Genomic DNA, 22,554 nt, shown 5'->3' with positions numbered 1-22,554 from the left:
ATGGAAGCTTTTTTGACAAAAAAAAATGAAAAAGTAAAGTAGTGTGACAATTATACGGTTGTTTACGCCATGTGACAAACAACTTAATATTTTTTCCACCTTTTTTTTACAAATAAGGGATATTTTTGCGGATGTGAAAAGTACATACTATTTCAAGCATTTCCCCAAAAAAAAAATACACGAAACCCATGAAATGTCGAATGTTACAGTTATGCGATACTGCATAGGTAAAGTGACAAGACGTCCCGCATTTCGTGGGACAGTCCAGCGTTTCAACAAAACGTCCCGCGTAGAAAAACGTCCCGCGAAATGTCCCGCGTTCATTTAACGTGTCCCACGCGTCTTTGCAATGCCACGCAATTTCAATAGAAATGAACTACAAGATATCACTCATTTTTACTGGGACAGTTGGTCGACGTGCGACCAGACCGAGCCAAGCGCCAAACTCATTGTTTTGAGTAATTAGCATTTGAAGTTCGACCACCCATAATTTAATCGTGTTTGAACTTTTCATTAATTCAATGCTAACACGTAATGAATAGGGCTTAATGAATGTCCTGTTATCATAAATACACGAAAAATAGCAATAATTGATAAAATATTTGGCTTTAATTTTTGACACCTATGCACTCAGTTCACTTTGGTCGAACTAAAATTTAAAAAAATGGTCTTCAGTTCGGTCTGGTCAAACGTATTTACTACCGTCTGCCGGGGTGAGATTAAGCCACGGGGGTGAGATTGAGCCAAAACGGGAAATGTTTGTATGTTAAATCACTTGCGGTTTCCAAAACCTAATACCTCAAATTCAATACTTTATGAAACATGACATATTTATTCACAACTTAAAATGGAATATAGATAATATCAGTGAACTGTTTCGCTTCAAGAATGTTTCAAAGTACAGGGTGAAAAACATGCGCAAATAACGTTATCCAAAAATGTCCCAGGAAAACCAACCCGATCAAGAAATCACATCAACTTACTGCTCAGTTGGTACGTTAGGATGTCGTCTCCAATGTGTTGAGGAAATATTATGCATTGAATCTGTGCCGGCTCAGAAAATAATGTTTCTCCAAACTGTACACTTTTCGAGCCCTTTTGGGGTGAGATTGTGCCAAGCTATATTGAACGGCACAGTGTGTGGAATTCACATTCACGACAAAATTATATCAGTATACACCAAAACACTTGCATTGTTTACATTTGGTATGTTTTTTTTCCCACAGCATAAGGTATGTTGTCTAACTATGGTATTCTTTGAAATAATGACTAAAAGCTTGAGAAGCTTACTGTTCTCAATTGTTAGATGGAAATTTTCAATGATTGATATTACTTATGGAATGTAACAAAACTTTGTACACCAATTCTATATAAACAGATGACTTTTGAAGCGAAGAAGGAGGGTTGTGGGTACGTTTCCAGAGGTTTTGAGATCTCCAATGGAATATACAGTTGTCAATGACACATAATAATTGAAACGAAAAGTCTTCTCAAACTTCATGCCCTAACGTTTTCCCTTTTTAGGCTACCTGGAGACGCCACCATGTGTATAGACACTGTCTATAAGCCACGATCTCATAACTAATTACTCTATGTATCAATTTGATCCAGCCATACATTTTTTTATAATTCATATGAAACATAGTTTCTGATTAACCCCCTAAAGCCCCTTAATAGTCCACGTTGTTTATGGTCGTCCCTATACTTACTGTTTTATCATGTTAGTTATGTGGATTGTTCGTAGACACACTACTGTTCATTTAACAGGTATTAAATTCAACTTTTTGTTTTTGGCACAATCTCACCCCATAGAAGGGGTGAGATTGAGCCAAAGTTCATGTATTTTTAGCAAAATTATAGTTTATTGTAACTTAACCATATTTGTTGTAGTTGTTAACAAAACATTCTAGAATGCATTGGTGTATTTTGGATCGAATTCTTTGCTTATATGTGTGCGTTACAAGCTTGAGAACAAAAAAGCATCATTTTTTAGCACAATCTCACCCCGGATGACGGTACAACATATAAACTTGACTTTTAAACAAGCTATTTTTTCTCACTAGTCAAACGTAATACTTAGATATCAACGCTGCTTTATCTCTCAGTCCAATCTGTATCAAAAGTTATACAGCTAATAGACAAGCAAAGCTTTATTTCTGTTGCTCTATTTCTTGGTGCCAAAGCGCACCAAGTGCTAAGTGCTAAGATAGTATCAATATGAAATGCTCTGGTATTTTGAAGCGGGTATTGCCTAATTTTATTGATTTAACGTATATTAACCCAGTTCTGACGTTTGCTACGAGAAAAAATTTATTTTTATTTGAAAAATATCAAATGAAAATGAAATGCACTTGGTTCGGTCTGACTCAACATGATCTTGAAAAAAAGTGATGTGCCCATTGAAACAAAATTCGGCTCTACGAAAACCACCTGGCTGTTTATTCTAATTCTGATGACAGTCGCATTAACGAGCTGTCCGAAGCGGAGAAAACAGTTACTGGTTAAAATAAATTGCAAAGTTTGCTTTTAAATCACAAACAATCACTTTCTTTAGATGCCATGTCTGTGTTTACGGTCACTCTGATCGAACGCAATTACATTCTTTTCACAAACTGCTACAGAAATTTTTTATTGTAACACACCTATGAACTGTTCAAATTATTTCATTTTTTAATGGAACATAGATTATCAGTTTGTACATCCACTGGTGCTAATAACTCAATTTTAAAGAAAATGGCGCTTGGCTCGGTCTGGTCGCACGCCGACCAGTTGTCGGTATCGAGTTTTTTATGCCAAATGTTCTAGAAATTCATGAAACGTCGAGATCTGGTATTATCCCCAAAACATTTTTTGAAAGCATTTGGCTTTCTTGGACTTGAGCTAGGGCCAATGGAGAGTTTCCGGCTCAAAAAGCCCTAAGTCTCAGAGATGTCGATTTTTTTTTTAGATAACACCAGATCGTGACGTTTTATGCATTTCTGAAACAGTTGGCATACAAAAAAAAATCTATACCGAATATTTCATGAACTTGTTTGAGTCACCACTTCTCGAAGGCCGTTTGAGCTGAACTTCTGTATGTGAAAATTATTCGAGAATATAAAACTTTTGAACCTTTTGAAATTCAAATACCTATCCAATTTTTTCCACACAAGTCATTGCCACTCTACTATGCATGTGCAATTTTTTACCATACAGAGTTAAACTGTTGTCCCGCGTTTAAGCTCTAACTATCTGGTCATTTTATGCATAGGCCTGCCCTAATAATCACCTATGTTTGTTTTGATTGCGACACATCACTTGTAAGTACAAGGGAAACTGTCACACCTGAATTTGAGCAGATTATTCATGTACAGGACCATCAAACGACTCGAAGAAACTGGCACGGTTGTCCTTAAACAGAAACCAGCCAAAAAACGGATTGTACGGGCTGTAGCGACAATCAAAGCGGTAAAAGAACGTATCTGGCGAAATACAGCCCGCTTGGTAAGAAAAATGGCTCGTGAAATAAACATAACCTAATCAAACGATTGTAACAAACGGGTAACACAAATGACACAAATGAAGGATGATAAAAAGTACAGGAATATATCAAATTCTGTTATCATACACTGGAATGTCTAAAAGTGTGTTTTTAAGCATATTTATAACAAAACTTGAAACATTCTAACTAATTCTGATCTTTTTCTACCAAAAACCTTACAAAAATTGCTATAATTCGTAATAATCAGTAAGTAACGGGAATTTTGATATTTCAACTATTAACGAGACCAAGTTTAAAACATATGATACAGAAAGTTCGCAACAAACTATCAAGATTTGTTACAATCCTGATATTTTTTACTAATCGGGAAGTTATAACACTATGCAAAAAATAAACAAAAAATGGGCTTGAATATGAAGCTTTCAAGAAACAAGAGATTCACGGATTATCTCGCAGAAATATTGCCGACAGGGTTACCAGATCTCGATTGCTACTGAAGACGCTGCTCACAACTTTTTTTTTTCAGATGAAAAATGGTTTACGTTAGAGGCTGTTTTGAACGAGCAGAATGATTGTGTGTATGGAGCATGTCTTCGTGATATTCCAGCCGATAAAAAAAGAGTGACACGATTTCAGAATGCTTCACCTGTGATGGTTTTGGGAGCAATACCCAACAGAGGAAAGTTGCCACTGCATGCTGTTCATCGACAGGAGTGTGAAAATTAATAGAGAGTACCATCTACAACACGTCATTAAAGACCATTTGCTGCCTTGTGCTAAGTAATTATTTTGAGAAGATAGTTTCTGCTTTCCATAAGATTCAGCGCCAGTGCATAAGGCGTAGATTGTTCAGAAATGGTGCAACGGAAATTTATCGTGTATCATCAGCACCTCTGAATGGCCCGCATCCTCTCCCGATTCGAATCCATTAGAATTCAGCATATGGGGGTACATGCTAGGTGAAATAAAATACATGACTTCGGATATTTTTGAGAACCATTTGGTGAAAATCCGGGATGAAGTGCCGATCGAAGTCGTTTGCGGGCCGTAATCAAATGCAAAGCTAAATACTTCAATTGAACTGATTCAATTGTAACTTTACTACTCTACCAAGATAATAAAAAAAAACAGAAAGGATTATTCATCTGTTATAATTTTAAGGCATAAATAAAGTGTATCACTTTCACGGTGACACTCTGTAGATTGAACATAAGCAAATAAACTGGATTCATTTTTTACGCGTTTGCATGCGTCCGTGCAAAAAAAGAATCGCGTAAACATATCGAAGGTTAAGCTTCAGGCGCAATAGAAACGGCATCGAAATTCGTTCAGTGGCAGGGCTCAAAAGTTGCGCCTTTTCGATAAAAAAAAGAACTATGCACAGTTTGAGCTCAGTTCGTGCTCATCTTCCAACCAGAACAGACGCATGTGCTTCTAACCGCGAGAACAATAGACATTCGATACCCTTTGTTCAATCGAGTTTGCCGTACGTTGTACTTTTGCCGATTCGCAGTGTTTTTTTCTCGTCGCGAGAATAATGGAAACTAATAACGCTATTCCAAGAATGCGTGAGGACACGGTTTGTGTTGATTTTCGTGTTTGCCCAATACGGCCTCCAATTCAAGAGGTGGAAAAACTCCTCAGAGACCGCATGAAACTGGACTTTAGTTTGTGTAAGGCGATACAGATGCACCACGTGCGGCATTGCGTCCTTATAACCTTTCACGGGGGCCGTGAGATAGCTGAACAATTCGTTAAGCAAAACAGTTCCAAACACGCAATTTGCCATGAGCAGAAGCGTTACACTATCCCAGTGCACATGGAAGATGATGCGATTGAAGTACGGGTACACGATCTGCCTATCCAGGTAGAATCGAATGCGATCCGCACGCATATGAAGGCATACGGAGAAGTCGTATCCATTAGACACGACAAATGGAAAAAATTTTTCGGCGGTGTGTATAGCGGCGTACGCATCTTGCGAATGCGCTTGCATCGACCGGTTCCCAGCTACATAAAATTTGAGCTGGGAACTTTTTCGGAACCCCTTTTGAGCCGTGTTTCGTACAATAACCAAAAAGCAACATGCCAATACTGCACTAAGGAAGTGCATTTCGGAATGTCTTGCACTGAAGCAGCGAAACGCAATGCTTCACCACCAGCCGAGATGCACCCAAACACCACTGCCATTCAACAACCCGGTACAAACAGTCAAGCTGAGACTTTAACCCCCAAATCGGTAGCAGAGACAACAGCAAAGACACGAACAACAACGGACGCAGTAGAAGCAGCACCATCTCTTCCAACTAGAGCAAACACGTTACCAGCTCCCGAAGAGTTCACTATCGTAGCGAAAAAACAGGCAAGAAGCAGAAGACAAGTGATCACGAGCAATCCCAAAAGCAGAACGTTTCGGACAGCAGCGAAGATGAGATGAGCATGGACTCGGAGGCCCCACTTTCGAAGGAGGCAAGGACAGAGGTTGCCTCACCACCACGGAAGAAAATAATTGCTCGCGCCAGCAAGCAGCAGCAGTAGTTCTTTTGTATTTTTTGTATCTGGCACTGTAAAACTGAACGGTACTGTGCCGTGTCAAATAAATATATTGTAAAAAAAAAAAACAGTTTGAGCTCAATCGGACTTCAGAAAGTGGAGCTTCAAAGCGATCAGAGTTTCTCCCTTTTGAACGATGGATAAAATGCACACAATTTTTTGATGTCAACTTTCTCGATCAACTTCAAAACTTCCTATATTCCTCGTATTATTTTTTTTTTTTTTTTTTTTTTCTGAGGTTATACCACATCTTAACGTTATATGACACTTGGCATAGAAAATCGATTTTCAAAATTTAGTGAATCTCTACTGTTTTATTTTTTTTAATTTTGCATGTGGACTTTTTTCGCGAAGACGAAGAAGATTTTTGTTCGCGAGTGACTTTTAGGTCGGGACAAAAAATGAAAGCTAGCTCCAATATACTTTTCATATTTCTTATGAATCCTATATCAACTGTGTAAGTTTTCAGATTGAACGGTGGAACTATATTTTTGCGACCGATTTTTAAATTTTCCATTCGATTTTGAATGAGAAAACCTTTATTTCAAAATTTGTTTCCAAGAGATGTTCAGTTAGCTTCTAGAAATATATTGACACATGGTATTTCTCATGGGCGCAACTAGGGGGGGGGGGGCTGTGTTTAGCTTCCTCTAGAATTTCCCAGGGAATGATTGTATTCAATATAAATACATTCCATACTACTTATCACAGCATCAAAATCAACACAAATTGAGATGTCGTCATTCATTGGCTAAGAACTAGTTCTGCACCCAAGATCGATTCTCAAACCTAGCTCTCTTACTCATCTTACCAGTCATACAAGAGCTGTAGTAACTCGTGCTGTATCAAGAAGTTGTCGCCATTTTACTCGGTTTTGGGCCAGTTTTCCAGACGTCTAATCACTCGCAAGTCTCTTTCGATCTGGTCGAGCCATCATGCACGCTGCGCCCCTTACTTTCTGGTGCCGGTAGGATTTGCTGAAGAGAAGTGGTTTCACAGGGTTGTCGTCCGGCATCCTTACGACGTGACCGTCCACCGCAAGCTATTGTCTTTCGCAAGGTGCGCAATGGGGTTCTCTCTAAGCAGCGCTTGTAGCTAATGGTTCATGCGCTGTCGCGCCGTTATCCGTCGTCCGTTTGTACTCCACCGTAGATAGTCCACAGCACCTTCCGTTCGAAAACACCAAGAGGACTTCCGTAGAGGATTACCGGTTATATCAGGGTTTTGTAGTTTTTTGTATCGAAGTGGTCATGTCCGATCAGCACGTACGTATGTAATGTCTGAGAAGAACGGGCCGTCGATAAAAACGTGGTCAGTTGTTTTGCTGTACGTTGGTCGGGGAAAGAAGTGACTTTGGACTGCCAGCCCGCGGGAAACTGCGAAGTCGGTGCATAGCTAGCCGTTGTCGTTCGTCACGGTGTGCAGGCTGTGTGGGCCGATCACCGGCTTATATAAGTCTTTCCTTCCGTTCATGTCCCCAATGACGATCTTGATGTCTCTACGCGAGCTATCGTAAAGTTTCTCCAGCTGTGCGTATAACGTTTCTTTCTGCATCAGGTTTTCCTTCGTGAGGGCAGTGCACATTGGGAATAGTGTAGTTGTAGAACTAGCCTTTTATTCTCAACAAACACAACCTGTCGTTGATTGCCTGCCACTTCATCACACGTCTCTGCATCCTGCCCAGCACTATAAAACCGCTACCAAGCTCATTGGTTGTGCCACCGTTTTGGTGGTACTTTGCCTTGCAGGCAAAGCTCCTGGAGCGCAACGATGCCGAAGTGGCGGGATTCTAGCTAATCCAGCAGAATCCAGTCGACATCCGGGGCGTTGAGCGTTACTGTTACATGTACCGAGCTTCTAATCGTCGTCCTTATTTCGTCGGCTGGATCATTGCCTATTGTTCCGGTTCGTTTTGAATTCTTGATTATTCGTAGTATGTTTATTTCAGTATGCTGCCTTACTAGGGCTGCGATGCCTGGTCTCGCGACGGGGCTGCCGACATAGGTGTATCTGGCGAGACACCGTATTTCATAGTTCAGCCGTTTGGTCCGGATCAGTCGTTGTTTGTGCCGCCCCTAGCCTGTGAGGTTCAGATGAGCTGCTCTCTAAGGAGAACAACGATCCCTTTCCTGTCAGCATACGACCAAGTTCCCACCGGTTCACCGGTTTTTCCTTGGTTGCTCGTCTTCCAGTCGGTAACACGTGGAAGTAAGAGTAGGGCATTATGCCTTAAACCACCATGGGGTCTATTTTATTCCCGTACTAGACGGGTGTGCTGTTAAAAAGCACTGCCCAGCCATTTACCAAACTCCTCAATATCAAATCAGTGTTGCTGAAAGAGGTTGGCGTTGATGCTGTGTTCAAGATATTCAGTACATCCTCGGAGATTCTATCTTGAAGTGATTTTTTCTGCAGTTACGACACTATTTTAAGCGTTATTAAATAAGCATATTAAAACTCCTTTTTCTGTTTTTTAAAATTACATGCATGAAAACTAGCCCCCCCTAGAAATTTTCCTTAGTTGCGCCCATGGTATTTCTTGATATCAAATGCCATACACCTAATTTCCCATGAAAACAAGATGTATGGTTTCTGATATCGAAATACGCGAAATCACGTGATATTCGCTATAGCATGAACGAGCCGTTACGGTCTTCAGGAGAGTTTTTTCTAAGAAAATTTGCTACAAATGTCATGTATCGATATATTTTTAGGAGCCACCAACTGTACTTCTCTGGAGAATTAGTTTCAAAAGTTTGCCTTATAGGTCACTTTTGAGTATCACAATTGAATTTTTAGTTTAAGGATTAAAATTCTGTTGTTTTTAAATGTCAGTAAGACTCACATGAAAATTGGCTTTCTTTGGCTTTGTGTCAATGAATTGCTTGAAGATTAGGATCGTGGTACAAGAGTTATGTGAATAAACGACTGCCTAAAAATATAAATTGGAGATCCTTGAAACCAAACCTGTAGGGTAATGGATGAAAAGCACATGAAAAATATGCATGGCTACCAATGCGATGAATACAAAAAATAATTAGGCAGCGGTGGGCACCATTCCGCTAATTCGCTAATTAGCGACGCTAAAATTCAGTTAGCGATTTAGCGGTTTCGCTAATTTTTGAGCTGGTTAGCGAAACTGTTAGCCTATGACTCAATCAAGACAGACTCAAAGATTCGAAAATCTGTTTATGAAGTCATTATGCAACTACCGAAACGTATCTCTCATTGATTTATCTCAGCTGACTACACAATGTTACGAAAGCTACGAGAGTTGAGTCTACGTTAGCGCCTCGCCACTCCTATCACTTCTTCGTGAAGTGACCCTCTTTATACCGAAAATTATAACACGGTTATAACCAATCTGTAGAAAATACGACCTCATGAAAGGTATCGACGCGAAGTCTCTAGATATTCGGTGACCCGGACATCTGGCTTTGAGCTTAACAGGTCGACTAACGACGTTTCTTGTGAATTGTTCGTCTGTTCTTGAAAAGCGATTTCCTGATTTGAGATCGATTTAAAGCAGAAATAAACAATAGAGAGTTATTAGGGTCACGCACAGGTGTGTGTGGTATATTCTAGTGAAACGCAAAATGTTATACTACACTGTGTGAAACAAATTTCTTTCAGCTGTTGGCAGAAACTTTCAATCGACAATGTTGATACCAACTGCAAAATTTGTGTTCAATAACATCGCATTTCATAAATGATAACGTAAATAGTAGCGCTTGAAATGTCCACCTTCTGTATTAGTCAAGCCATTATCACCTCTCTTGATAGTAACAACAGAGTGACGTTGCAGCTCATTGTTAGTTATACCGAACCATACCGCATTGATATTTTATTATTTTTGTATTCAAGAATTACAAGATAAATTCCAGAGATCGGTTATCTAAAATGATCACACGTAAAAACTTAAGCTATTCTATTGCATTATAGGCTTCAAATAGCAAAACAGCTTATATTCACAGAGTGTTTCAACGAACAAATCCAAAAGTTTGATAAATGCCATACAATCGAGCACAACAAGAATTTTCGCTGTTACCAGAGAGAACATTTATGGGCCATTGATATCATCGTATATTGCAGATTTTTTTTTTTTAAAAGAAAAAAAACATCAGCCCGCGATTGCGGCCATCACCTGTAATTAGTCGCCAAACTCCCCTATGGCACACAATCAAAAACTCTCGGTATAGCTATTAAGCAACCAACGAAAAACACAAGTGTACTTGATAACGACGAATCAAGTCATTCAGATTAAATGTGCCTACCGGTACAACCAGTTACGAGTAGCTAAATTAGCAATCGAATCAGTGTTCGTAAAGCTTCGCAGTGGATTAGTTATTATTTTTGAATAATCAACCAATCCCACCGGTGATTCATCGATTAAAGGATTAACTGTCAAATTTCTTTGAGTGTAGTGTGCTTCCACATTGTGTTGCCAGGAGGATACCCAAATCAAATTTTAAACCGATTCAAACCAGAAACAAAGAACGTGAGATAAGGTACGTTTAATACACTGCCGCTATTGTGAATTATAAAAGGTTCATTCACTCCAAATACAAGAGCTATATAGACCATCCCATCGAATTTCTATAACATCACTTTTCTGACAGTTAGTGGTAAATTTATTTACGTTTTGGATTTTGTGCTTTTTTCTGGTGGAACAATCGTGTGAGTACTAGCACCTCACGCACAACATTTAAAGGGTATTTTGGTCACGACTGAAATGATCTGCTATAATTGAAAACTAAACTCCATTGTTCAAAGGTAAACAAAGTTACCAATATTTATCAAACTCAGATGTGTATCCGCGTTGCGGGCAAACATTCTATGCACATGTTTAACCTTATATGTGTGCGTAAGACCGGTACCAAAAGTAATTCTTCCATACCACACGTGACTGTTTTCTGTGTTGATACTAACAATCGAAAGTCACGTTCGTCACATTCGTCAAAAGGGGGCTTCGGGGAGAGTACGAAAATAAATCAACATTCAGTAGTCTATAATGAAGATATGAGTACCCTCCCTCCTCGTTTGAAAGCTCACCTAATGTCCCTCTTCTCTTAATTGATATGTTGCTATCAATCATTTTAAACTGAGTCTGAAAATTCCATATCGTTGCTGTCAATTGACCTAATCTGTATTATACTGTCAGTTCGAAAAAAAAATCTACCTATCTGTCACAAACATTGACAGTTGAAATGAAGCACAACAAACTTCAATCGAACAAAACACAATCATTTTCCAACTGATAAGACTCTGGTTTCATTAACCGGATATCGTGCGATCAGCGAACTTTTAATAAAAATAATTTTCAAGCTTTTAAAGATACATACATACATAAGATACAGCATTCTAGAACTTTTCATTCTATAATCTAGAATATGCTTTCGCAAAGTTTGTTGTATTCGTGTTATGTCGAAGAAGTATTCATTTTCGCCATTAGTTTCGTTACATGCATTCAAATTTGGCTTCAAAAAAATTCTGATATCGAAAATTTCATGAACACCTCTACATTTTTTCATCGGTCAAAAAAGTCAGTTTAGGCGCTTGGAGGCACGTGTTCCCAAAGTCCGATAGTACTGAAATTAAACATGGGGACTTTTACCAAGAAGATGAATCTTTCGAGCCCTACCTCTCAAACGAAATTCGAAAAGTCGATTTTCATTGCCACCCTAATGAGCACGTAAAAGGACCATCCCATAGACAGACGTTCAAGTAAGAATAATATTGATCGAAAATTCCGTGTAAATTTTCAAGCAGAAATACGTTATAAATCACTTGTACACTAACGCTGCATGATGACTTCGGTAGTAGCACTATCTTGTAACGTATTGGTAATACTATACAATTTTATACATGGTGGGAATTCAGCTTGGACGTCGTCCTCTTGTGATTCCATCATCCCTTTCATTTCGCAGCTGAACTCCTCTTTCAGAATATTGTAATGAAGAGTGCCTCAGCCTCGTATTGTCCATTGTGTGATGATCAATAAGAACTTTTAGAATAAAAACAACGCCTTGAATTTTACAATAAGACAATGTCTTGAATCTTTAACAGTAAAATTCGGTTAAGAAATTCATTTAACCAATGTTATCGGCTGATGATTGTTCAGAAATTATTTTTTTAAGAATTTTAAGAATCGTGTGAATATCTTCAACCGATTCCTGAAAAAAGTGACACCTTGCATTGCAGTCTGTACCTTCAAGCTTCTCACTAAAATAATATTTTTTTTATAACTCACTTAACAGGTACAGGTGGCTTGAATATTATCTGCTTCACAAAATAAAAGTAAAATACAGAATAAGATAAGTCAGTTGATCAATCATCGGATGTCTCTGTTGTTAAAGGTGTTTGCGTTTTGGGCATTTTTTTAATTATCACCTTCTATTTCTAGCGTCTCGTCTGCCAGTATTTGATAATCTTGATGTTTTACCTGTATTGCACAAAAGCTCGGCTGACGGAGACTGTCATATTCCAAAATAGCTTTTATTGCCCGTGAAAATAATCTTTCTCAGTGGATCCGTGAGTGTTGTGAATGGTGTGCCAAATTTTTCACAACTCGTAACCTTATCTAACAGATACCGCTACCTAGAGACAAATCACACCGGTGTGATCTGAGCAGCTTCGGGGTGTTTTATTGCCAATTTTACAGCTACTATTTCTTCTTTACTTCACAGTGAACAGATTGACATCGACTCGAACGTCAGTGCAGGCCATAACCACCTATCAGTACCGCGGGTGGATGATGATTCTAATCTAATAGCGCAATCAAAAACCGCGTCTATCGCCACGATGCCCGTCAAGTATTCCCATCATGGATCGGCCACAATCCTCGATCAGATTCCAGAGGACGAACAACCTTCGAAGAAACCAAGCAGCATGACCCACGCCAATGGTGCGACTTCTCGAAGATCCTCGGTAGCTGTACAGGACATTCTGTCGACGAGAAGGCCTTCGACTATTATGACCGCACTGCGTCGGGGGTCCTTGGCGTGGCTTCCAGGAAGAAACAAAAATGTACACCACGATACAGAATCTAACATGGGCAGCAAGGGATCACTAAGTCAAATTCCATCCGGGCATGGTGCCCTCTCTGATATGGCAATAGAGTCTCGAAGAAAGAATCGCCGAATAGGAGAGTGGGTAACTTCGAACGAATGTATTGCGGAATCAATAACTAATCGATTTTTTTTTTCAGTGATGCCCTGAGCACAGCTTTATCCGCCTTGTACGCCAAGATCATCGTAATATTAGGCATTTCTCTACCAGTGACAGAGATTTTATCTTCGCAAATACCTGCGAATGTCTATCAAGGATTCTATCTATATCTCTACGTAACAAGCATCGCATTTGTTATCTTTGTTTATGCGTCCAACATGCGGCGTAGAGCAGTGATGACACTAATCAAAACTTATCGTGAGCACGTCTTTCATTGTTGCAGTTAATTCTTTTTAAATGTTACAACTTTCTTGCAGATGAGAAAACCAACAACTATCCAATTAAGAAACGAGTTCCACACTTTGGCAGCTTCTACCTGCGGGTTGGAGCAATAGCTTTCGGCATCGGCACTATGGTCTATTCAGGACTAGAACTAGGTCAGTACTTCGAATTGCACGCATCGCCGGGGTGTTCCAGCGTGTTTATAGCCCTAACACCAGCAGCTCGAATGATTTTGTCGATCGTACAGATGCAGTTTATTTTCCTGAACACTTCCGAGCTGGACATGGCCCGGCACAAAGTGTTCGCTCGTTTTGGTCTGATGCACATGGTGGCCACGAATCTCTGCGAATGGCTGTACGTACTGGTCGAAGAAACAAAACATGAAATTCACCATCTGGCCGATCTACACAGTCACAGTCAAATCGGTACGAATGGTCTAGCAAGTATAAAATTCCGTCGTTAACTTTTATTTATTTATTCCAGCATCTACAGTGGCTGAATTCACTACAACTTCTGTTAACATTCAAGCATCGAACGAAACTAACGCAGTTTGGTCCAACCAAAATCACTCCTTGGTGAAACGCGCCTCGAAGGATCTCTCCGAGTACATCGACTGCAAGCGTACCAACATTATGGGCTCACTGGTACAGAATGCGTCTCCATTTTTGTTCCCGTGCACCATCGAGTATTCGCTGATCTGTGCGGTCATTCTGTACGAAATGTGGAAAAAGGTCAAAAATATCATAGAGATTGACCGTACCAGGCGCAACTCACACAAATTGCAAAACAATCAGAATGTCAAAAGTGCTCACCACTTTTCCGTGGACTGCTCGCGAGCTCATCGGGGTATGTTCGGGGGCATCATCATAACCGTTCTAACGATCATCTGCCTGATCATGTACTTTGTACTGCACAATGAGCCCGGGTACGAGTATTTCGCGCTGCAGGAAATCACGATCGCCGAAACCCTGCTCTATTCGGTCACCGCAGCTGGAGTAATAGCTGCAATGATCAAAATGCGAGATTTAAAGTACTGCAAAAAGCAAAACGATCCTCATGCTGGTTCAGTCAGCTTAGATTGCACCTTGCTTGTGCTGGCCCAAACGGGAGTTTACGTGTATGGAATGTTCAGCATCGTGGGCAGTTATTTCTCCCTGCAGCAAAACGTCATTGGAGCTCGTGAAGGCTTGATCGCGGAAATATTCAGTTTGGTACAAACATCAATGCAAACCCTATTCATTCTAAACGCTGTTTGGCGAAAGTGTCGCGGGGCTCAGCAAAACCGTGCCAAACCAGGACGGCAAATCGTGACCTTCCTGCTAGTAGCGAACATGGCGATGTGGTTCATCAACACTCTAATCAAGGGTAGGGCCAGCTTCCGGACATCACATCTGAGTTTCTTCGGAACCTGGGCCTGGACGGTGATTACCCACGTCTCGATGCCGTTGGCCATCTTTTATCGTTTTCATTCGACAATTTGCCTCTTCGAGGTGTGGAAATCAACGTACAAGGTGAAGAGTGGAGATCATCACTAGGGAGTTCCTGAGAACCTGTCGTATTGGAGTGTGTACTTATGTTGAGGCAGACAATCAAAAGAGAACCTCTTCCGATAGAGGGCATGTACAAAACAGTATATTGTCAGTAATTTATTTTCACAGTATTAAGCAACCAGTGATGACTGTATTCGAGATTATTTAATAAATATGTGATCCTCAGAAACAGAGTTATACTCGCATTGCTTCTAAATTTATTGCAATTCCGTCAATGAAATACGAAAATGAGTTCAGACGAAAACACCTTTTGCTCTAACTCCAATAATATATCTTAAATTTCACCTCGATCGTTGACTTATTTCCAGCATATGTTTGCTCAATTGCTCATCTACAAGACGGGTATTGCAGCTTTTGCGGTTCCAGCAATATGCGAAACACTTTACTTTCTGCTAGCTAGGCTACACAGAAAAATTTCCGCTTTTGATGGCAGAGAACATGTGGAGAATTTGAGTTCAAGTTTTTGAAGATCGGACAATTCAAATGCTTGATCCTCACTGGTTGAATCAATCACCGTGTGCGTTTACTTTTCCGTTTTATTGGCTATTATCGGTAAAAATCAAATACCAGCCGGAGGGGTCGGTTGTCTTTATGTATTTTTGGTAAAATCCGTAAATGCGTGGTGAATTGCAACTGGATTCCTTCATGCTCTTTTTGGTCCGAAACTCGATGTTTACATTGCTGTGCCATCCGTCAATGAAACTGTTGATTTTTTTGAAGACTTTGATGGTTGGGTTTTTTGTAAGTTTTGTATACGTATTTTCGTCCACAACAGGTTAACCATTTTTCGTGATACACACCAGGCTCCATAATTACCTACTGTTTTGCTACCTTTTTCCGATTCCAGGACACAACGGTCCCTGCGAACGAATTTTCTTTTTGTTGAATCTTTTTTTCCGCGTTGGGTATTTTCATTCATCGACCAGTTTTTTGATATTTTGAGACAAATCTTAGTGAAGTGACGAGCATGCTTGGTTTCACTCTTTTGTTCTTTGAATGCTCATTAGGCTGTATTTCGTCAAAAAGGCAGAATTCGAACAAATCATATATGAGGCACTTACTCTATCTCTACGCACTAAGCAACTAAATACTCTAGGGGTCTTCACATCGAGCTCGTATACGAATACCCAGCCGTAAACTGTGTATCTTCCATTACTCGTCAATGGAGGTGAGTATTTTTACGGCTGGGTATTTGTTTACGAGCTTGACATGAATACCCATTCTATCTCTACAATTTGTCCGCACATTGTATTGTTGAAATTGCCATGGGTACAGTGTAAAAGTCAGGCCAAGCTTGTAAAACCGGAAGAGTTGCCCAACAAATAATTGGGCTGAACAAAACAGCTAATAATTTTAAAATAGCTGAATAAAGTCTGCATACAGGTGAAACGGATTGCCACAACGCTCAGGTTGATTTATCAGCTGAACAAGCAATAAATTCAGGTTCAAAAAAAAAACTTATGACATACTCCACGTCATTATTTAATTGTTGGCTGGTTAAGCGCTGTTTCAATTTAAAAAATAGCTATTAGACAACATCAATTAAACACTGAACAAACTGGTTGACACTTCTTGACACTTAAGGCCCAAACACAATGGATACGTTGTGGCTGCATTTGCGGTAATTTGACAGTTAGTCCATACATTTTCTGTCAAATTAATGTCAACGCAACGCAAACGTATCCATTGTGTTTGGGCCTTTAGTGTCTTCTGTCTAAAAGCCTATCATTTTTTATCCGGTGTTCAAAAGTTTATAAGATATTTTAAAAAGCGAAACGTATATGTACTACCAAACGTATATGTAGAACTGCACCGAATGATAAAAAATATACCAAGCAGAAATAAGTCAGTATGTTACTTTAATTTAATTCCTGTTAATTGATTTGAGTACGATGAAAAATTTTAAAATAAAATCAATGGAGCCGATGGGCATTATTTCTGATAGCAGAGCAAATTGGAAATAACTGAATTTACAATGTATTTTCCTCGTCATTCCTCGAGTTTGTAATGATTTATTTATGTACTAAAATATCTATTCAGTATTAATATTGTGTGTTCTGCCACAAATGGTGACATTATTTGTACGCTTTTTTATATTATTAAATGTTATTAGCTTTCGCAGTTAAGTTAATGTAATTGTAGGAAAATTATTAAACCTACTTGTCAAGGAGAAAAAAGGAATAAAACGAAACTTAAAATAAACTTAAAACTATCTTACTGACTATGAATTGAGCTAATCGTTGCAATTGAGGATTGCAACGGTTTTTGTCGGAATTTGTTGATAATTTGGCTTGACATATTCTCTAATGTTTCTACATTAGTGAGCCTATGTAGCTCGTTCGTGCTAAACCAGGGAGGACGCTTCAAAATCATTTTCAAAAGTTTATTCTGAATCCTTTGAAGTGTCTTCTTCCTGATTGCACAACAACTTGTCCAGATGGGAACTGCATATAACATTGCTGGCATAAAAATTTGTTTGTAAATTAACAACTTATCCTTGAGACAAAGTCTAGAATTCCTGTTTATAAGAGGTGTAACCGGTGCGGTTGCAATTTCAGCATCGAGTGGAAATTTACCTAATTTTGGTACTACCGCGGGAGAGTGTATGAGTAAAAATTACCCTCATTTAAACACCCCCGCAGCGTGTACCCAACATGACAACTGTCACCACTTGCGCTGAATATCGTTCACATAAGTTTGTTTATTTTCGTTTAAATTCGTTCGTTTTTCCGTTTGTGAACGATATTGTCGCGTTAGATAGGTTCGATAATTTTTATGTCATGTTTGTAGAATAATTGTTAGGGATAGATAGGCCGGTATTTTCCTCTAGCTGCGAAAAAGTGGTGCTGAATTAAGTCTCGGCGGGTTTGTTGTGGTCGGCAGCCATCGCGGGATAGTTAGTTTAGCCTCGACTACGGGAAGAGACACACGCGGCGTTCGTTTGTTGTGAAGTGCGCGTTTGTAACTGTTGTTTTTGTTACAGTTTGTGTCTCTAGTGAAAATAAAGAGAAGGTTGTTCCGCTTTATAAGACCAACGAAGGTTGTTCCGTTGGCCCGTAGATCGAGTGTTTGTGTACGACTGTGTTTGGTGTTGGCTCGCCGGTTAGGGTAAGCTAAATTTCTCGCTACCCCGGCTAATTGTAAAGGAGCAGAAAAAACATCAGCCCGCCGACGACTGCTGCAGGAGCAGCTTGGAAGCAACACCAGACGACCACAACTGGAGATTCCCGCCACCAACAGCTAGAGGAAAACGGAAAATCGATAAGTTTTTAATTTATTTATTTATTGTTTGGTTTTAGTTCTTGCATTCTAGCAAGAATCTGAAAGTGCATAGAGGTACAACTAATAATTGGCGCACAGCGCAAAAACCACACTGAAAAAAATATTTTTCCTAAAAAAAATATTTTTTTCTTTTCGAATGTGGGGTACCTCTAACAAAAATTGGATTTTTGCTAGAATTTTTGCTACGCAAGTGGTGAGGTTTCTTCCGCAATATTGTTCGCGGTCGTATTGTTTATTTATTTTTCACTGTTATTTATTTTATTTATTAAATATTTATTGTATATATTTATTTATTTTTGCTTTCCGAATCGGTGGGTTTGCGTTGGTTTTGGTGGAACTGCCAGACGAGTTGTAGAAAGCTTGAGTCTTTCCCAGTTAAGGTGGTTGCCAACCCTAAAATTTTCCGATCCGATTCGAAACATTTTTTAATTCAGCTCAAATTCCTGAAATATAAGGGAATCGTTAGTGGGCGGAAAAAATAATACAAAGTTTCTTACCGTGTCGATACTGAATGCTTTGTGCTTTCGAGTTCTTTTCCGGAAAAATCGAGAGAATGGCGATGATCGTGGAAGAGCTTAACAGAGCTTATTGGTTGATGCGGGTCGACCATTTGCATTTCGACGAGCTAGTTTTTGAGTTGAGCTCGCGGAATGTTGTCATCTCGGCTGATTCGGATCCATCTGGGGTTCAGCGGCAGCGTCGTTTACGGGGATTGTTGGCCGAAGAACGGTCTTCTCCGGTGGAACGCTTGCTGAAGAAATGGAGATCTGCCTTGGGAAGTTGAGTTCCATTAAGGAAGATCTCCGTTATAGATGCCCAAACAAGGAGGTTTACCGAACAAGGTTACTCCATCTGGGGTCTCGACTCCAGATAATCCAAAAATATACAGCAGGGGAGGTCAACCAGGAAATTTTGGGTTTGTTGGCGGAAGTTGGTGCTACATATCAAGAACATTTTGATATGTCAGCAGTACTTCCCCCAATTGAAAATACTGGGGAAGGTGGAGCAGGTTTGGGAGATTTGCTGGGCACGATCGTGCCACCAACACAAACGGCACCCATTTCCCCGCAAAGTGTAGGATCTGGTCCGCTCGTAGGAGAAGATGTTGGGTCTGTCTTGAGCGAGTTAAGGGACGAGATTCGACTTTTACGTCAGCAATCCCAACGAGATAAACCTCTAGCGGCTGAGAGGTCTGATAGCCTTTTGGAAGCTACTCAGACGCTAATGGGCGGGATTGCTTCACTGAACACTATTGCTACAGTTTTGCGAAAGACGGTTCAAGAAGTTGTCTCACTTCGTGAATCCGTCAGTGAACTTCGGGCGCTGGTACATCCTAAACCAGCTGGCGTTCCCGGGATTGATCTGCAGACCGATCTGGACGAAAGACGTGAGACGAACGAAATCGACAAGCCAGTAGAACCGGAAGTACATGATCCACCACTGGCGCCCACATTGAACCAAACCGTGGTGGAAAAGTTACTCCTGGACTTGCTGAAAGATCGATGTCCGTCACTTCCGATTGAGAACACGAAACCAGCTTTACCAGTCATTCATTCCCAGGCCCCAAAACACCATGGGAATGGAAGGTCAAGCCCGACAGGTGGACGTTTTCCTTTGCCCAATCATACGGGTAATGAAATACCATCCTGCTCGAGCTACCATTACAATCGTCGACCACAGCGTGTTTCCGATTGGAAAATCGAGAAATACGCTGGGACAGATGATGGGCTAGGACTGAATGAATTTCTGGACTCCGTTGAAAATTATGCTCAGTGCGAGCAAATTTCAGAGGAGGAGCTGTTCAATTCTGCAATGCACCTACTCACTGACAATGCTCTTACTTGGTATCGGGCTATGTGAACGCAGAACAGGCTTTACAACCGGAACCATTTGGTTTGTGAGCTTAAGGCAAATTTCGTTCATCCGGAACTTGACGCCGCTCTCAAATCAAAGGTTTCCCAGCGCCTGCAGATGCGAAACGAGTGTTTCCTGGATTATTTCCAGGAAATGGAAAAAAATATTTCGTGCCATGACGGTTCCCATGACACCGAGCGAATAACTCAACGTGCTCAAGCGGAACCTCAGGCCGGACTATAAGCAAATACTAATTTCGAAGCCAGTTAGTACGCTTGCAGAATTGATGACTTAAGGTAAATCGATTGATGCGTACAAAACACCGATTTACCAAAAAGTGTTCGGTTCTCAAAAAGAAGTCGCTGCTTATTCGGTAAATCCGCCGGTTAACCCCTCGAAAAAGGACCAACCAAACAGAAAGGGAGGTGGTTCGAATAACAGCCACGTTGAAACCAAAACATTTTGGAGCAAAAATTCCCAAAAGGATAATTTTGCTTCCAAAACGCCGTCTGAAAACACGAAGTCAGGTGTTCAGACGGAAAAGAATCTTGTCGAGAGAAATTCGAAACCGGAATCTAAAAAAAACCGGTGATTTGTCTCGACTATCTGGTGGAACAGCATCGACCTCCTAGTCTCGGAGTCTGTTACAACTGCGGTGGTACTGGACACGAACATGAGGCGTGCAGAAATCCAAGACGAGTCTTCTGTATTTTGTGTGGATTCAAGGGTTTCGATGTCTCTCGCCGTCCCTACTGCTTAAAAAACGGGATTCGTACCAACTAAAGTCGCAGTTGTGTAAGGATGTGCGCCCCATAGAACGCCTAAAATTAGACCCCCAAATTTACAACAGTTTTCGACCTGCTCATGATGAGGATTATCGTGATCCGTTGTTTGTTGAAACCATCATCCTCGATGATCCGTCCGATAATCGTCCTTTCGTTTATGTCGGAGTACATGGCCATTCCTTCAAGGCTTTGCTCGACAGTGGTAGTAATGCCACCATTATCACCGAAAAGTTGTACCGAAAGTTTTCCAAAAGTCCATTGAAAGGTTTGGAAAGACCAGTTGAACTTCGTTCAGCAAATGGACAGACCTTACCGATCCTTGGACAAATATATCTTCCGTACACTTTCCAAAACAAGACAAAGGTTATTTGCACTCTTGTAGTGGAGCAATTAACAGTTTCTTCAATACTCGGTATGGACTTTTGGCGCGCCTTTGGAATAATACCCGAGTTGCAAACTTGTGCTCTGTTGAGCTCAGGTTCGGAACGGGACGAAGAAGTAGAGATTGATGCTCCGAGTGAGTCTATACTTACTCCGGAACAGATGGCCTGTATCGAACAGGTTAAGACCTGTTTTCAGGCTGTAGTGCCCGGAAAATTGAATACGACCTCGCTAACAGAGCACAGGATCGTAATTAAGGAAGAATTTCAAAGTGCCGCGCCTGTTTGTCGATATCCTTAATAAATGAGCCCAAGAAAACTGTCTAAAGTCTGGGAAGAAGTCGACCGTTGGCGTTCTATAGGTATTATTGAAGAGTCAGATTCCGATTGGTCTTTGAATATTGTCGCGGTGACCAAACCAGACGACTCTATTCGGCTTTGTCTAGATGCCCGGCCCCTTAATAAGCGTACAGTACGTGATGCATACCCTTTGCCTTATCCCGGGCGCATTTTAGGAAGCCTGCCCAAAGCCAAGTACCTGTCTACAATAGACTTGAAGGAGGCTTTTCTCCAGGTTCCTTTGGCTAAGGGCAGTCGTAAGTTTACTGCTTTCAGTGTGCCCGGCAGGGGTATGTTCCAATTTACTCGTCTACCCTTCGGTCTCGCTAACAGCCCTGCACTCTGGCACGTCTGATGGACCAGGTGTTAGGACGAGGAAAGCTGGAACCGTACGTTTTTGTTTACCTCGATGATATCATCGTGGTAAGCGAAACGTTCGAGCATCACCTGCAGTTACTCAAAGAAGTGGCCAAATGTCTGGCCAGAGCCAATCTGACGATAAACCTGGCTAAACCCCGTTTTGGGGTTTCAGAGTTAAAATTTCTTGGCTATTTGTTGAATCAGGAAGGTCTAAAGGTCAATCCTGACAAAATTCAGCCGATACTCGATTACGAGCGGCCGGTGACGGTTACTAAACTGCACCGATTCCTTGGAATGTGCGGTTACTACCGGCGTTTCATTGATCGGTTTAGTGAGGTAACCGCACCTTTGACAGACCTCTTGAAAACAAAGGCCAAGAATATTGGCTGGAACTCCGAAGCAGAACTCGCTTTCCTGAAGATAAAGGAACTTTTAGTCACTCCTCCAGTGCTTGTCCCGCCAGATTTTTCGAAGGAATTTATTCTGCAGACAGATGCCAGTGACACTGCTGTCGCGGCTGT

At 40.6% G+C, this 22,554-nt stretch overlaps 1 protein-coding gene across 6 annotated transcripts in view; it reads left to right on the top strand.

Annotated features, from left to right (window-relative positions):
- The window catches only part of LOC129718140 (proton channel OtopLc-like), a 43,455-nt gene extending 28,289 nt beyond the window's left edge, over positions 1-15,166 (top strand). For 4 of the 6 annotated variants that reach the window (XM_055668579.1, XM_055668578.1, XM_055668576.1 and 1 more), the window contains 4 exons: positions 12,721-13,182; positions 13,242-13,459; positions 13,519-13,908; positions 13,967-15,166. In XM_055668579.1, the coding sequence (XP_055524554.1) occupies positions 12,721-13,182; positions 13,242-13,459; positions 13,519-13,908; positions 13,967-15,018 (2,122 nt within the window). In that variant the 3' untranslated portion in view covers positions 15,019-15,166. Of the gene's footprint in view, positions 1-10,259; positions 10,543-12,720; positions 13,183-13,241; positions 13,460-13,518; positions 13,909-13,966 lie in introns of those variants that run through there. The other 2 variants (XM_055668577.1, XM_055668581.1) reach the window with 2 other exon arrangements.
- Positions 15,167-22,554: the final 7,388 nt, after the last annotated feature.

This window comes from Wyeomyia smithii, chromosome 1, assembly GCF_029784165.1.
Source record: "Wyeomyia smithii strain HCP4-BCI-WySm-NY-G18 chromosome 1, ASM2978416v1, whole genome shotgun sequence".
Taxonomy (NCBI): Eukaryota; Metazoa; Arthropoda; class Insecta; order Diptera; family Culicidae; genus Wyeomyia; species Wyeomyia smithii.
The sequence above is the reverse complement of the archived record's forward strand: the minus strand, read 5'-3'. Positions and strand labels throughout refer to the sequence as shown.